General features: G+C 41.5%; 1 protein-coding gene across 1 annotated transcript in view; it reads right to left on the reverse strand.

The window, feature by feature from the left end:
* Nucleotides 1–17,191, reverse strand: part of COL27A1 (collagen type XXVII alpha 1 chain) — a 591,531-nt gene that overhangs the window by 116,798 nt on the left and 457,542 nt on the right. The window contains exons 42-43 of the mRNA XM_053696152.1: nucleotides 11,875–11,931; nucleotides 11,473–11,526 (exon numbers count right to left, since the gene is read on the reverse strand). Of these exons, the coding sequence (XP_053552127.1) occupies nucleotides 11,473–11,526; nucleotides 11,875–11,931 (111 nt within the window). The remainder of the gene's footprint in view (nucleotides 1–11,472; nucleotides 11,527–11,874; nucleotides 11,932–17,191) is intronic.

Below are 17,191 nucleotides of genomic sequence, written 5' to 3' on the forward strand. Positions count from 1 at the left end.
AGATGTCCTCAAGGAAACCGGCAGAAGTGGTCCTCCAGACGGGCAGAAGTCTTCACCCAGACGGCATCTTCTATCTTCATCCTTCCGACATCTGCGCGGAGCATCCTCTTCCAACGATGGCTACCCGACAAATGAAGGTACCTTTAAATGACGTCATCCAAGATGGCATCCTTTAGATTCCGATTGGCTGAAAGAATTCTATCAGCCAATCGGAATTAAGGTTGAAAAAAATCCTATTGGCTGTTCCAATCAGCCAATAGAATGTAAGCTCAATCCTATTGGCTGATTGCATCAGCCAATATGATTTTTTCAACCTTAATTCTGATTGGCTGATAGAATTCTATCAGCCAATCGGAATCTAAGGGACGCCATCTTGGATGACGTCATTTAAAGGTACCTTCATTCAGCAAGAAGACGTCGATTAAAGAGGATGCTCCGCGCTGGATGTCTTGAAGATGGAGCCGCTCCCCGTCGGAAGGATGAAGATAGAAGATGCCGTCTGGGTGAAGACTTCTGCCCGTCTGAAGGACCACTTCTGCCCATCTGGAGGACCACTTCTGCCGGCTTCCTTGAGGACATCTTGCCGCTTGGATGAAGACTTCTCCCGGTAAGTGGATCTTCGGGGGTTAGTGTCAGGATTTTTTAAGGGTGTATTGGGTGGGTTTTATTTTTAGGTTAGGGCTTTGGGCAGCAATAGAGCTAAATGCCCTTTTAAGGGCAATGCCCATCCAAATGCCCTTTTCAGGGCAATGGGGAGCTTAGGTTTTTTTAGTTAGGGTTTTATTTGGGGGGTTGGTTGTGTGGGTGGTGGGTTTTACTATTGGGGGGGTTGTGTGTATTTTTTTTTACAGGTAAAAGAGCTGATTTCTTTGGGGCAATGCCCCGCAAAAGGCCCTTTAAAGGGCTATTGATAGGTTAGTTTAGGCTAGGTTTTTTTTTTATTTTGGGGGGGCTTTTTTATTTTGATAGGGCTCTTAGATTAGGTGTAATTATTTTAAATATCTTGTAATTTGTTTTTTATTTTCTGTAATTTAGTGTTTGTTTTTTCCGTAATTTAGCTAATTGTATTTAATTTATTTAATTGTATTTAATTTAGGTAAGTTATTTAATTGTAGTGTAGTGTTAGTGTAACTTAGGTTAGGTTTTATTTTACAGGTAAATTTGTATTTATTTTAGCTAGGTAGTTAGTAAATAGTTAATAACTATTTAGTAACTATTCTACCTAGTTAAAATAAATACAATCTTGCCTGTAAAATAAAAATAAACTCTATGCTAGATACAATGTAACTATTAGTTATATTGTAGCTAGTTTAGGGTTTATTTTATAGGTATTTAGTTTTAAATAGGAATAATTTAGGTAATGATAGTAATTTTATTTAGATTTATTTAAATTATATTTAAGTTAGGGGGTGTTAGGGTTAGACTTAGGTTTAAAGGGTTAATAAATTTAGAATAGTGGTGGCGACGTTGGGGACGTCAGATTAGGGATTAATAAGTATAATGTAGGTGGCGGCGATGTTGGGGGCAGCAGATTAGGGGTTAATAGGTATAATGTAGGTGGCAGCGATGTCCGGAGCTGCAGATTAGGGGTTAATAAGTATAATGTAGATGGCGTTGATGTTAGGGGCGGCAGATTAGGGCTTAATAATATTTAACTAGTGTTTGCGAGGCGGGAGTGCGGCGGTTCAGGGGTTAATATGTTTATTTTAGTGGCGATGTCCAGAACGGCAGATTGGGGTTAATAATTTTATTTTAGTGTTTGCGATGTGGGAGGGCCTCGGTTTAGGGGTTAATTGGTAGTTTATGGGTGTTAATGTACTTTTTTGCACTTTAGTTATGAGTTTTATGCTACAGCTTTGTAGCGTAAAACTCATAACTACTGACTTTAAAATGCGTTAGGAATCTTGGCGGTAGAGGGTGTACCGCTCAATTTTTTGCCTCCCAGGACAAACTCGTAATACCGGCCCTATGCAAGTCCCATAGAAAAAAGACTATACACAATTTACGTAAGTTGATTTGCGGTAAGGCCAAAAAAGTGTGCGGTACACCTATACCTGCAAGACTCGTAATACCAGCGGGCGTAAAAAAGCAGCGTTAGGACCTGATAACGCTGCTTTCTTACCTTAACGCAAAACTCGCAATCTAGCCGAGAGTTTGCACACCACATGGCTGCACAATAAAGCACTCTCATTGATCTAGTCATAAAGAATTGTAGTCAAGAATACTCTACTGTGAGTGTTACTCGGTGACAATAAAGGCATTATTTAAGCTGTGGCCATTACTCACAAAGTAAATCAGAGAATTTAGAATTTTGATTATCAAATCCTGCCACAAGTGCTCTTTTCTTTTCCAAAAAAGGGTCCTGGAAACAAGTCTGTCGTGCAGAAGTCAGTACATGTACAAACTAAAATAACAATATATATCTTAGCGGTTCTCATTGATGGTTGCTTATAGGTACGTTATATTCTAATTTTGATTCTCCATTGTGCACACTTGCAAAATTATTGACAACTCTGATCCAGAGGTTCTTTGTCCCAACATCTGGTATTCATCCTGCTTGTGTTGAGAATCTTGTCTATTTTAATTGACCTAGTCAATAGTCTTCACATAGAGATTACACTAAAAACCACTCTCAGATGTTGTTTTCCCACAAAGAGAGCTTGTTGAGAAAAACATTAAAGTGAATCAAGTATCATGCACATGGATTTGGTATAGAGGTAATAATAATTCCTGAGCAAGTCAACCTTTCATATGCATTTCCCAATTCACTAGTCTTCAATCCCAAGGCAAAATTGAATGCCTAAAACTTTAAAGTGTTAGCACTGATATTTTGTCTTTTAAGAACCGTATATGTGTAACTTTTTCAAAGGGTGTGAAGAGAGGTTCCCCCTTTGCATTTAGCAGATTATTATTTTTATTTAATTAGCCATAAATACTCCAAAAGTTGATGTTTTTGATATCTGAGTGCTACTTTAGTCAATGTTACCCTATTGACAAATGTTTTACCTCATTTCAAGGCTTGGAAAGCATTTGTATAGTTTTCATGTTCCTCCAAGGAACTTCAGTAGCAACTTTTAGCATAATCTTTCTGACTCTCTCAATTAATTGTATGTAAGTTAACTTTCAAAATAATTTTACTTGAGGATTTACCCAGAGCAGAGGTGTCTAAAAACTTAGTTTTGCTTTGTGTTCCTCCTTTTGTAATATTTTGTCAAGATGGTGGTTAGGTCAGGGCTCAACACATTTGCCCAAAGATTATGAGCCAGACATTATTTATATATATAAAACACATGGCAGGGAGAATGCTATAGGCTCCTTCATGCTGTACAATCACTAGTAACTATAACCCTGTAAGCTAGCACGGCCCCACAGACACTTATATTTGATATCACCTGACACAATATTCCATGGGCTGCTATGTTCCTCAGTGCCTCGGCAACCAGACCAGTGAGATGTTCCCTGCCTGGGACTGATGCCTTCCAGTCACTATCACCATCGCTGCCCGCTAGCCATGGCCTGTAAGCTTCAGTATAGTGAGTGAGCAGGGAGGCCTGGGTTTGTGACAAAAAGGACTTTGGATAAGTCAAGTATAGCAAGGCCAGATACTGCAGAATTTAGAAACTATGATCAACCTTAAATCTTGAAACCAGGCACAATTTTTATGGGTGCCACTGGTGCTAAGGCGCCTGGGAAGAATTGAGCACTGGTATAGTGCATCTTTTCCTTTATACAATGATCTGTTCTGTGTACCAAAGGTACTAAATTGTCACAATGTTAATTGTTGTTCTGTAGAAATACCAGTAATGACAAGAATACTCTGGTAGGCCTTTAAGTATTATTTGGAATCTACTAATAATATCAAGAAGACCAATTTGCATTATGTTCTCCAGCTTAGTCTTAGATTTGGCTGCACGGTTCAATTTGTTTCCCCCTATGCGTTTAGGAGAAGACCCTACCTTTAAAGTGTGGGTTCATTTCATCAGTGCTTTAAGGCTTAAAGGGACATTGTGCACTAGATTTTTCTTTGCATAAATGTTTTGTAGATGATCCATTTATATAGTCCATCTGGGAGCTAACCAAGCCCCACAGTGCCAGATGTATACTGATGTCTACAGACTCCTGTTTATTTTATGTCTTTTCATATGCAGAGAAGGAGGGGGGTCAGCACTTTGTGTTTTCCCAGCCCCTTTCAGTGGGTATCCCAGACTACCTCATCAACAGTCCTAAACTGGGAGCTTCTAAGTAAGTTTTGAAACCATTTTATGCTGGATTTTTAGATCAGTATCTGTGCATATTCTTCTTTATAGTAGTGTCTATTACATGCAGTTATATAAAAATTGGTGTATACCAGTGATGGTGAACCTTGGCACTCCAGATGTCTCAAAACTACAATTCCCATGATGCTTAGGCACTCTGAAGTCCAGTTGAGCATCATGTAGTTCTGAAACATCTGGAGTTCCAAGGTTCGCCATCACTGGTGTATACTGTTATGTCGGTGAGGTAGCTCAATTGGTAAATACCCTGACTCCAAAAAAGCCTGTTTAAAAGATCCAAGGTCACAGGTTCAAATTCAGACAGGGCCGACTCAGCCCTTCATCCTTACGAGGTCGATAAAATGAGTACCATTAATTTGGGTAATAATAACAACTATTAATATTCAGCTGCCGATTTGGTTAATTCCGAGAGCAAGCGCTGAAAAAGCGCTTTGAGTTCAACTGGGAAAAAGGCGCTATATAAATACTAGTTATTATTATTATTACTGTCCCTTTAATGCAGGCTCAGTAATGAAAGCAAGCTACATGCTCTTATGCCTATATGTTCAAAATGTTTTATGAGGATTCCTCGTCATGTATTCATACAACATGAGTTTGGTAATAATGAATATGATATAATGACAATATTGAGAAAAAAAAGCCAAATTTGCTGTGCATATTGAGACAATGGAATGGCGATCATTCAGATTTGTCCCAACAGATATCCCTGTACAGACCGGTAAGGGAGTCCCTATCTTGGTGGATCCGACTAGGACAGTTGTCTCAGGGGACATTCTTCCTGAGACCATCCTGGGAGATCATTTTTCCTGAGACCATCCTGGGAGATTGTAACCATGGATGCAAATCTATCAGGATGGGGAGCTGTTTGGGGTGCCAGAAAGGAACAAGGCAGATGGACTTGAGAGGAATCGAGTCTAGCCATAAATATTTTGGAACTTCGAGCAATATTCAACACTCTGAGGGCTTGGCCCCCTCTGGGGTCCTCCCAATTCATCAGATTCCAATCGGACAACATTACCTCGGTGGCTTACATAAACCACCGGGGGGGAAGCTCCCTAGCGAGGAGGGAAGTATCTTGGATTCCGGAATGGGCAGAGACTCACAATTGTTCGTTCTCAGCGATCCACATTCCGGGTGTAGACAACTGGGAAGTGGATTTTCTGAGCAGACAGATGTTTCATCCAGGGGAATGGTCTCTCCATCCCAAGATGTTTGCGGAGATTTGCAGCAGATGCCGGAAATAGATCTCATGGTGTCCAGACTCAATTGCAAGCTACCCAGATACGGGTCGCGATCCAGGGATCCCCAGGCGAAACTGATACACACCTTGGCGGTAGCCTGGGACTTCAACCTAATTTACATATTTCCACCGTTGCCTCTTCTACCTCGGGTAGTGGCCCGCATCAAACAGGAGCAAGCTTCGGCTATTCTGATTGCTCTGTCGTGGCTGCAGAGGACGTGGTTTGCGGATCTAGTAGTAATGTGGTCATATACGCCGTGGAAGTTACCTTGTCACAAGGATCTGCTAGTTCAAGGTCCTTTTTTAACATCAAAATCTCAATTCTCTGAGGCTGACTGCATGGAGATTGAACGCCTAGTTTTAGCCAAGAGAGGATTTTTGGAGAGAGTGATTGACACTCTCGTTCAGGCCAGGAAGCCGGTCACTAGACGTATCTACCACAAGGTGTGGAGGACCTACTTGTCCTGGTGTGAGGAACAAGGATAGCCATGGCATAAGGTCAGGGTATTTAGGATTTTGGCCTTTCTTCAGGGCGGTCTAAATAAGGGTCTTGCCGCCAGTTTCCTAAGGGGACAGATCTCGGCTTTATCTGTACTGTTGCATAAGAAGCTTGCAGAGCTTCCTGACATTCAGTCATTTGTTCAGGCTCTGGTTAGGATTAGACCGGTCTTCAGGAATCCGGCTCCTCCTTGGAGCTTAAACTTGGTTCTTAAGGTTTTGCAGAGGGCCCCGTTTGAGCCTGTGCATGCCCTTAACACTAAGATTCTCTTATGGAAGGTCCTGTTATTGGCTATTGCATCTCTGAGTTGGCAGCCTTGCAATGTGAGCCTCCCTACTTAGTTTTTCATGCTGATAAGGCTGTTCTTCGCACTGGTTTGGGATTCCTTCCCAACGTAGTGTTGAGTCGTAACATCAATCAGGAAATAGTAGTTCCTTCCTTGTGTTCTAACCCTTCTTCTTCGGAGAGGTTACTTCATAATCTGGATGTGGTTTGGGCCTTGAAGTTTTACTTCAAGCCACAAAGGAATTCAGACAGATGTCGTCCTTATTTGTTGTGTATTCTGAAAGGCGCAGGGGGCAAAAGGCCTCTGGCAACTACTCTATCCTTTTGGTTGAGGAGTATGCTCCGTCTGGCATATGAGACAGTGGGACACAAGCCTCTTCTTGGGCCTTTAAGAATGAGGCTTCCATGGAGCAGATTTGTAAGGCGGCCACCTGGTCATCCTTACATACTTGTGCAAAATTTTATAAACTTGACTTTTTTGTTTCAGCTTTTGGGAGAGAGGTTCTGCAGGCTGTGGTGCCCTCAGTATATGGTCCGCCTCCCTTACCCTCACGTTTTTTTTCATTTAGTGTCCTCTAGACCTTGGGTATTTGTTCCCACGAGTTATGAATGAAGCAGTGGACTCTCCTCCCATTAAGATGGAAAACATAAATTATGCTTACCTGATAATTTAATTTCCATCTGTAGGAGGAGAGTCCACTGCACCCGCCCGTTCTCCGGGGGGCAGACCTAAATTTATTTTTAATCTTCTGGCACCATTTATAACCTGTTATTTCTCCTACTGTTTCTTGTTCCCTTGGCAGAATGACTGGGGGATGAGGGGAGTGGGGGAGGTATTTAAACCTTTGGCTGGGGTGTGTTTGCCTTCTCCTGGTGGCCAGGTTCTTATTTCCCACAAGTGATAAATGAAGCAGTGGACTCTCCTCCCACAGATGGAAATTAAATTATCATGTAAGCATAATTTATGTTTTTAGCCAATCAGTGCTGACTCATAAATACATATAAAGAGAGAAACACTCTATCAGGAACGAACAACTCAGTAGCTTGTTCTGTGGTGAGTCACCACCTAGGAGCAGCCTCTTTTAGCCCTGTTCTGCTTTTCACAAAGGAAAACTTTCCTGAAGCATATCAGACTGATCCCGCCAAGTAAGGTCAGTCCAGCCCGGAAATACCAGGCAATTATCCTTTGAATAAGGAACATGACAACCCAAGACGATCGTTTAGGCCTCCTATGGGCCTCATCAGTGAGGTGCAACCACATTCCTCTAAGCTTTACTGGGCAAGGAGTCCACGTCTGGTTTCTCCTATCACCCTTAGGGAGACCTCCCCAGGGTCATTATTCAAATGCATACAAAGAGAGAAGTGCTCTACCAGGAACTAACAACAGCTCAATAGCTTATTCTATGGCAAGTCAACACTTAGGAGCAGTCTCTTTTAGCCCAGTTCTGCTTTTCACAAAGGAAAACTTTCCTGAAGCATATGAGTCTGATCCTGCCATGTAAGGTCAGTCCAGCCCCAAAATACCAGGCAATTCTTTGAACAAGGAACAAGACAACCCCAGACGATTGCTTCGGCCTCCTATGGGCCTCGTCAGTGAGGTGCAGCCATATTCACTGGGCAAGGAGTCCACGTCTGGTTTCCCCTATAACCCTTATTTATTCAAATTATGACCCTTAGGGAAGTCTCCCTAAGGGTGATGCGGGATGCCAGATGTGGACCAGTTGCTCAGTGTGCCTAGCATTTATGCTTACCAGATACATTTATTTATTTCATGGTGGTGAGAGTCCACAATCCATTACTCCTGGCCACTAGGATGAGGCAAAGATTCCCTAAACTTCCAAGAGCACTTCATCCCTTCCACCTCAATGGTAAGCCAGTCTAACGTATGGCCCATCAAGGAGAAGAAGAAAAAAGGTAGGGAATGACAAAGCAGGGAAAACAGGTGCAAAATAGAACTGTCCGCAAAAATATATATATATTTTAATATTATTAATAATTTTGGGCGAGGGCTTGTGGACTCTCTACACCGTTAAATAAATGAATTTATCATGTAAGCATAGATTTTGGTGGTTAGAGTCCCAAATCCAATGACGTGGAAACTAATCTAGTATAATGGGCTGTAATCTGTGTTCCCTCTAAAGCCTATTTTGTGAGCGGCCCAGCAGTGTAATAGTTAATAAGGTAACCACACCTTGCAGTCTGCATTGTGTAGTGTTAGCTAATTGTTTTAATTAACTGTTTCGTTGCTGGGCTTCACACAAAACTGGCTTTAGAGGGAACACTGGCTGTAATGCGTTTTTGGGGGAGATATTTCTGCCTCCAAGTAAGCCTTGTGAACCAAGAAGCTAAAGTAACGTCTGTGACCTGTAGCTTGTAGAGAATTTTGAGGTTAAAGAGAGGTAACAATATCTCGATTAATATCGTCATAGGACACCACTTTTGGTATAAACAAAATAAATCAAATTTTGTCCTTAAAACCATCTTATCCTTGCGAAACATCAGCTAAGGAGGCTCACAAGAAAGAAGCGACAATACAGATATCTTCCAAGACAGAATCTGAATGTCCAATTGTTCACACCCGGGATATGAGTTGCGGAAATTGTACAAAGATTGCTCTCCTCCCAAGACAAAATCAGAGAAACCTCCTTCATCACTAGAGAACTGCGAGTTCCCCCTTGGTGATTGATATACGCCACAGATGTGAGACTGTCTGATTGGAAACATATAAAGTATCTTCCTTCAGAAGAGGTCAGCTCTGAAGGGCCCTGAAGATTGCACAGAGTTCTAAGATATTAACCTTCTGAGGAGACCAAACTCCTTTTGCTCTCTTGGACCCCCATACTGCACTCCAAATTATTATTGTCCAGATTGGCCGGACAAAAGATGCCCCCAGAGAAATGGGCTGGTTTTCTAAGTCTAGTCCTTGCACCAATGGCATAGCATGCATAATTTAAGAGGTCTCATGTGAAACCAGGAAAAAGGAATGACATCTGATGCAACACCCATTAGGCCTATTACCTCCATGTAAATGTTTACAAGTAGGATTAGAGAGAGATTGAAGTTTCAAACATGTTGCCTGTAACTTTGATCTGTTAATGAAAGTCTTATTGTTACTGAGTCTATAATGATGCCTAGAACATAGACTCTAGTTTAAGGAGATAGGTAACTCTTTGGAATTTTGATTCTCCGGCCATGATTCAGAAGAAACAAAAGCTTGTTGGTATGAGATACTGCTAAGGGTAAAGATGGAGCCTGTACCAAAAGATTGTCCAGGTATGGAGCCACTGAAATACCTTGAGCTCTTATTACTGACAAGAGAGTTCCCAGAACCTGTATAAAGATTCTAGGTTGTAGCCGGATCAAATGAGAGAACACCAAACTGAAAATGTCCTGATAAGCAAATATTAGGAATTGGTGATGGTCTCTGTGGATAGGAATATAAAGATAAGCATCCATCAAGTCTATCATTGAAATATATTGCCCCTGTTGAAAGAAGGAAAGAATAATCCTAATTGTTTCAATATTGTTTCAATATAGGATTCAAATGTTCCCTCCTTCTTGGGAACAATAAAAAGGTTGGAGTAAAAATCTTGGCCTTGTTCTGACTTCTGAACTGGAACTATTACTCCCATGAGTTCTAGACCCTGAACACAAGGAAAAAGGCCTGTGCCTTTACAGGGTCCTATGGGACAGAAGAAACCTTCCTCTGGAAGGCCTTGATCTAACCAATTCCCAAAGTTTTAGATGTTTGCTGATGTCTAAAGACTCCTGGTTATATAATGGGTCTTGTCATATGCAGGGGAGAGGGGGGGGGGGTGTCTGCCCTTCCTGCTGCAACAGTGCTAAACTGGGAACTTCTAAGTAAGTTTAAAAGGTTTTATACTGGATTTTTATATCAGTATCTGTGCATATTCTTCTTTATAGTAGTGTCTATTACATGCAGTTATATGAATATATTGGTGTATACTGTCCCTTTAAGTGTGATCAGAGGATCTTTTGCACTGCGAGAGAAGAATTATAGCCTACAAAAATAATATAAAAGCATGAAGCACACTAACCCAATAAAGGAGCGCAACTTGGTAAGCGCAGGTCGGAATTATTACTGTGTAGGAGAAGCCGCCGCGTGCTATTAGGCACATAAACTATAATACATAATAGTACATGTAGCGCAGTTGACTGACAGGGAACGCGCTAAGTAAGAAGAAGGAGCGCGCACAACTTTCTACAAAAGGTAGAAATATATAAAAATTATATAAATCAATTTTAAAAATAATGTGTTTTCAATTAAAGGTCATTACTGCCCCATAAAGTTCTCCAAATAACACATAGACAGTAAAACATAATACATTCTAGTGTAAATGTTTTCATGTCTGCTATAAATGAACTGCCCTGACTATGATGTAACATGTCAAATGTACAATGTGATGACCTGACAAGCACCCATTCCACTGTGCTTATCAGCTGCATGAAATTACTGATTCCAGTAGATAGCCCATCCAGTGCTCAGCACATTATAGCAAAGGATCTTAGTGATGAGGCTAAGGTAACAGTATCCATGACACCTGTGGCAGGCTTGTGACTAACTGTAAGTAATTGTGTCACTGCCCCTTACTCCAATCTCCCCTCTGTCTCACTAGCAGCTGTCTGAGGGGGAAAATGGGCCTCAAATCAGTCTGAGGACCCCTCTCAATGAAGAATCTGGAGCACCGCAATTCTGTAGCTGGGTTATCCACTGAGGTGAAAGGGATAAAGTGCACTTAAAGGTTTTGGGAATCTCTGCCTCCTCCTAGTGGCCAGGAGTTGAATCCCAGGAGTAATGGATTGTGGACCCTCACTACCTTATGAAAGAAAATTATTTATTCAGCAGAGTTTTATTTGCATATGAAAGGTTAATGTCATGAACTTGGAACACCACATCTCTCTCTCTCCAAGTATTCTACGTACTGTCTAAAGTCACAATTATTTTCTTAGTTGCATAAAACATAAAAAAGAACAACCATTTTACTATCTGTATTATAATTTAGGAGTTTAAGAACAATGGACTAAATGTGGAGGGTTTAATCAGACAACAAAGCCATAGTCAATGGCTCCTAATGACAAATGATAGAATATTTGATACCCTACATTAGCAGTTTAGTATTTTCAAGTAGAAAATACAGAAATATTCAACTCACAGGATATCCAGGGTCTCCGGGCTCTCCTCTATCTCCACGATCACCAACTGGCCCCTTTAGAATACACAAAACATGATGAATATTTACACTAACCTAAAGGCAAATCTTAACATTCATTGTAACCTCCAAAGTAACTGGGACAAAAAAAATACAATTTATAACAACATATTTAGGTTTCCATAACATAGGGAAATGGGTCAGCAGCTGGATCCGTGACCTAGGACTGTATGGCATAGATAGGGCCAACAGGAGACTAACACTTTAGCAACCCTGTATACAAACAGGCCAACAAATAAAAGATTTACTTACGCTAAGGCCGTCCCTAAAGAAAAGTATTGCTACTTATAGACACATTTAAATAGTCCCTGATTCACATGGGCAGAAAGGGGGAGCATATCTTACTCTGTCACCAGGAGATCCAGGGGCACCTTCCGTCTTCCCATCGTCGCCCTGTTCTCCCTGTGGATTTATATATTTTACAGAGTTATTAGGGAGTGAAGAGCATACATGAACTAATGTTAGGATTAGAAGATGCCCATTTATTAGCCAACCTCTTTTCTGTAAACTGTTTTCATTATATTGCAAAGATCTGTGTTAGCTTTAAATCAGTCTTATTAAGAAACCAAATGCTATTCCATCCAAAACTGAAGGGGTAAATATTTGTTTGGATGAATTGAAGTGTGTGGGAGTAAAGAAAAAAAAAAAAAGCAAAGCTTTGATGACTAATATATGTTTGGGTTACATGAATGAGAGATGTGTAAGAGCAATATGATTTGACAAGGAAAAATGCAGCAGTGAGAGACCATATGTAAACATTTGGAGCTCTAAATGCAAGATGCAGAGTTGAGATGGGGTGTGTTTTTATTGGCCGGCAGCCCACACACAGATTCATATACTTAAGCATCCCATCTGGAAGATCCTAGTGAGAGGAATCAGACCATGCAGATCATATGCTGTCCCAGAACTCTCTCATATTAAACATGCTTCTAAGTGCACTTCTTAAAGGAACCTTGTACTAGGTTGGCTACGTTCAATCTATTTTTAAGAGGTTTATATTACTAAATACAATTTAATTTAAATATATTTTACTGCAAACAATATTTTAACACATGTAACTGCTGTGTGATAGCACATTTCTGCCCGCAGTGTATGTGCAAATAGTACATGAATGGTTGTGTTTCTCAGGCTCTAAAATAATATAGGAAACTAGCGCTACTGCAATCAAACTGGTTATTTATCTGTAGTTTATCAACAATAATTATTTCTCCATATATAGGGGCCGATTTATCAAATGTCTGTCCGACATGATCCGCTCAGCGGATCATGTCCGACAGATATCGCTGAATGCCGACAGCGTACGCTGTCGGCATTTAACATTACACAAACAGTTCTGGTGAACTGCGTGTGCAATGCCCCACCTGCAGATTCGCTGCCAATTGGCCGCTAGCAGGGGGTGTCAATCAACTCGATCATATGAGATCAGGCGGATTGATGTACGCAGTCTCAGAGGCAGTGGACCAATTAAGGAGCAGCGGTCTTAAGACCACTGATTCTTAACTGCTGTTTCCGCACAGAAACAGGGGCATCAGGGGACAATCGGCCCCATAGTTTTAACCTCTAAAGCTTCATTCTGAAAGCAAAATTTCCCTACATCCCCCAGTGCTGATTGTTGTGCAAGTAGAAAAGTTGATAAACAATGATTCTTCAGCTTTTCAGAAGTCACTTCTTGGAGCATAGGAAAGATTTATAGTATATATGATTTAAAAAAAAAAAGTATATATAGGAAAGTTTTTATATTAGCTTCTTTTATAGTAATATCTTCCTTTAAGGGTTGCAGAATCTATGCACATAGAAAGTAAATGTGTAATTCAGAAACAGTGTGCGAAAATAAATAAGTTGTACCAAATGTTATGGTAATGAGAGGGTCTTCACATTAGGAATGAGGTAATAGATTTTACAGCGATCTAGTGAAGACGTGGCCAAGAGTTAAGACATCCTGGGATAGACACAAGGCAGTACGCAGTAATTAGCATAACACAAGCTTGTCTAAAGGCCCAGGACCACAAGTGAGGCACCCGTTAGTACTTATGTGTACTTGTTCTTATATTAGCTAGCTATATATATATATATATATATATATATACACATACTGATAGAGGTATAAGAGATGGAATGTGTTGGAGCAGGATACCATATAACGTTGTGTTTAGAACCTTACAGTAACACAGGTGCATCAGTGCACATTCTCCTCGGCCATGGAGAAAAAATGCCAACATGACCCCTGGGGTGAAAAGGTTGGACTCTGATATGACTAGCCTAAAGCCCAGGGAGTACACTTATCCTTTCTTCCATCATTTAATTATCTAGAAAACTGGTGAGCGAACATTTCTATATTGGTTCTCTGAACTCATGCACATGTTTCAGGTTTTCTTATGGCAAAGGAAGAGATTAATTAGTTTATCTGCAATAAAGTTCCTCCCACGTGTTGCAGGTACTGTACATACTGGGCTGTGCTACGAGTTGTTTTAGGGTGCTCACTAAACTTCTGGTGACAAATGTCTTGACATAGGGCTGCTAAATAATTGGACAATGTTTTGTATCTTTTCATTCTCTTGTGTTCATTGGTCACAGATAGAAATCACCTTTCAGAATGCAAACAATAGACTATGTTTCCCTGTTTCTTCTTCTCTGGGTCCTAAGTTGTTACATTTCTCAGACACAGGAGTTTCCGCTCTTCTTGCTGGATAAACTTTGATGATTGGCTCACGTAACAATGAAAGTGCAGAGCGGTCCAGCTGGACCCATATGCTGAATGTTTATGGCGAGAGGCGAGCTGACGCCTGGCCAAAAAGAGTGAGTCACATTCTAGCTTAAACTGGTTACAATGGAGCTGAGTCAGCAGATGTGCAGGGAGACAAGAGCAAGGGTCTCTCTTCTGTCTAACTCCTTGCTATATCAGTATCGCCAGAGACATAAGTGGCTAACCCCATTCAATATGGCCTAGCTAATGGAACCTTTAGACTAAGGCCCTCTATATACAATTAAAGTTCAGCAAACAAACACAATTTTGATTAAATCAATTACTGTACTATAAGACAATACATGAGCCAGCTGCTAAGTATAGAAACTGTTTCAGGAACGCTATGTGAATGAGCATAGTGTGTTATAAATATGCAGCCTAACTTGCATGCATTACCAGTTAAAGGGACGCTAAAGTCAAAATTAAACTACACTGCTCAAAAAAATAAAGGGAACACTAAAATAACACATCCTAGATCTGAATGAATTAAATATTCTAATTAAATACTTTGTTCTTTACATAGTTGAATGTGCTGACAACAAAATCACACAAAAATTAAAAAATGGAAATCATATTTTTAACCCATGGAGGTCTGGATTTGGAGTCACACTCAAAATTAAAGTGGAAAAACACACTACAGGCGGATCCAACTTTGATGTAATGTCCTTAAAACAAGTCAAAATGAGGCTCAGTAGTGTGTGTGGCCTCCACGTGCCTGTATGACCTCCCTACAACGCCTGTGCATGCTCCTGATGAGGTGGCGGATGGTCTCCTGAGGGATCTCCTCCCAGACCTGGACTGAAGCATCCACCAACTCCTGGACAGTCTGTGGTGCAACGTGAAGTTGGTGGATGGAGCGAGACATGATGTCCCAGATGTGCTCAATTGGATTCAGGTCTGGGGATCGGGTGGGCCAGTCCATAGCATCAATGCCTTCGTCTTGCAGGAACTGCTGACACACTCCAGCCACATGAGGTCTAGCATTGTCTTGCATTAGGAGGAACCCAGGGCCAACCACACCAGCATATGGTCTCACAAGGGGTCTGAGGATCTCATCTCGATACCTAATGGCAGTCAGGCTACCTCTGGAGAGCACATGGAGGGCTGTTCGGCCCCTCAAAGAAATGCCACCCCACACCATTACTGACCTACTGCCAAACCGGCCATGCTGGAGGATGTTGCAGGCAGCAGAACATTTTCCACGGCATCTCCAGACTGTCACGTCTGTCAAATGTGCTCAGTGTGCACCTGCTTTCATCTGTGAAGAGCACAGGGCGCCAGTGGCGAATTTGCCAATCTTGGTGTTCTCTGGCAAATGACAAACGTCTTGCACGGTGTTGGGCTGTAAGCACAACCCCCACCTGTGGACGTCGGGCCCTCATACCCCCCTCATGGAGTCTGTTTCTAACTGTTTGAGCAGACACATGCACATTTGTGGCCTGCTTGAGGTCATTTTGCAGGCCTCTGGCAGTGCTCCTTCTGTTCCTCCTTGCACAAAGGCGGAGGTAGCGGTCCTGCTGCTGGGTTGTTGCCCTCCTATGGCCTCCTCCACGTCTCCTGATGTACTGGCCTGTCTCCTGGTAGCGCCTCCATGCTCTGGACACTACGCTGACAGACACAGCAATCCTTCTTGCCACAGCTCGCATTGATGTGCCATCCTGGATGAGCTGCACTACCTGAGCCACTTGTGTGGGTTGTAGACTCCGTCTCATGCTACCACTAAAGTGAAAGCACAGCCAGCATTCATAAGTGACCAAAACATCAGCCAGAAAGCATAGGAACTGAGAAGTGGTCTGTGGTCACCACCTGCAGAACTACTCCTTTATTGGGGGTGTCTTGCTAATTGCCTATAATTTCCACCTGTTGTCTATCCCATTTGCACAACAGCATGTGACATTGATTGTCACTCAGTGTTGCTTCCTAAGTGGACAGTTTGATTTCACAGAAGTGTGATTGACTTGGAGTTACATTGTGTTGTTTAAGTGTTCCCTTTATTTTTTTGAGCAGTGTATAATGATTCAAATACGGCATAGAAATTTAAGAGACTTTCCCATTTACGTCTATTATCAAATTTTGCACATTCTTTTTATATACTCATTTTCTGAGGCACCAGCAGAGGCGTAACTAGAAACCACAGGGCCCAGGTGCAAGAATCTAAGAAGGGCCCCCCCCCACCACCCCTCCCCCCTCCAAAAAAAGGGTGAATTTAATACATATAATTTTTTTTATTTTTTTTTACATTTTACACAGAAAAAAAATGTGAATCAGATTACATGTCTGCAAAAGGAGGTACCCTGTGCCCACAGTCTGTGAGATGGTCTGACCCCCTATTACTGTATATAGTGACACTGTTTAACCCACCAGTACTGTATATAGTAAGTTAGTGACACAGTCTGTAATCTGCCGGTGAGATGGCTGGCCAGACCCTACCCGCCCCAGTACTTTATAAAGTGACCACAGTAGTCTGTGACATGGTCCACCCCCCCATACTGTATACAGTGGTACTGTATAGACTGACACTGTTTACCCCCTGCCCCCCCATGCTGTAGTAACAAGGTCTGTAATTTGCTGGTTCCCCAAACATACACACACACACATAAATAAATACACACACAGTCACATACATACATACACACACACATACACACATACACACATACATACACACACACATACATGTATAAATACACACACAGTCACATACATACATACACACACACACACACACACACACACACACATATATACATGCATAAATACATAAATACACACACAGTCACATACATACATACACACACACACACATATACATGCATAAATACATAAATACACACACAGTCACATACATACACACACCATACACACACACCATACACACACACATATACATGCATAAATACATAAATACACACAGTCACA

This window comes from Bombina bombina, chromosome 12 (genome assembly GCF_027579735.1).
Source record: "Bombina bombina isolate aBomBom1 chromosome 12, aBomBom1.pri, whole genome shotgun sequence".
Classification (NCBI taxonomy): domain Eukaryota; kingdom Metazoa; phylum Chordata; class Amphibia; order Anura; family Bombinatoridae; genus Bombina; species Bombina bombina.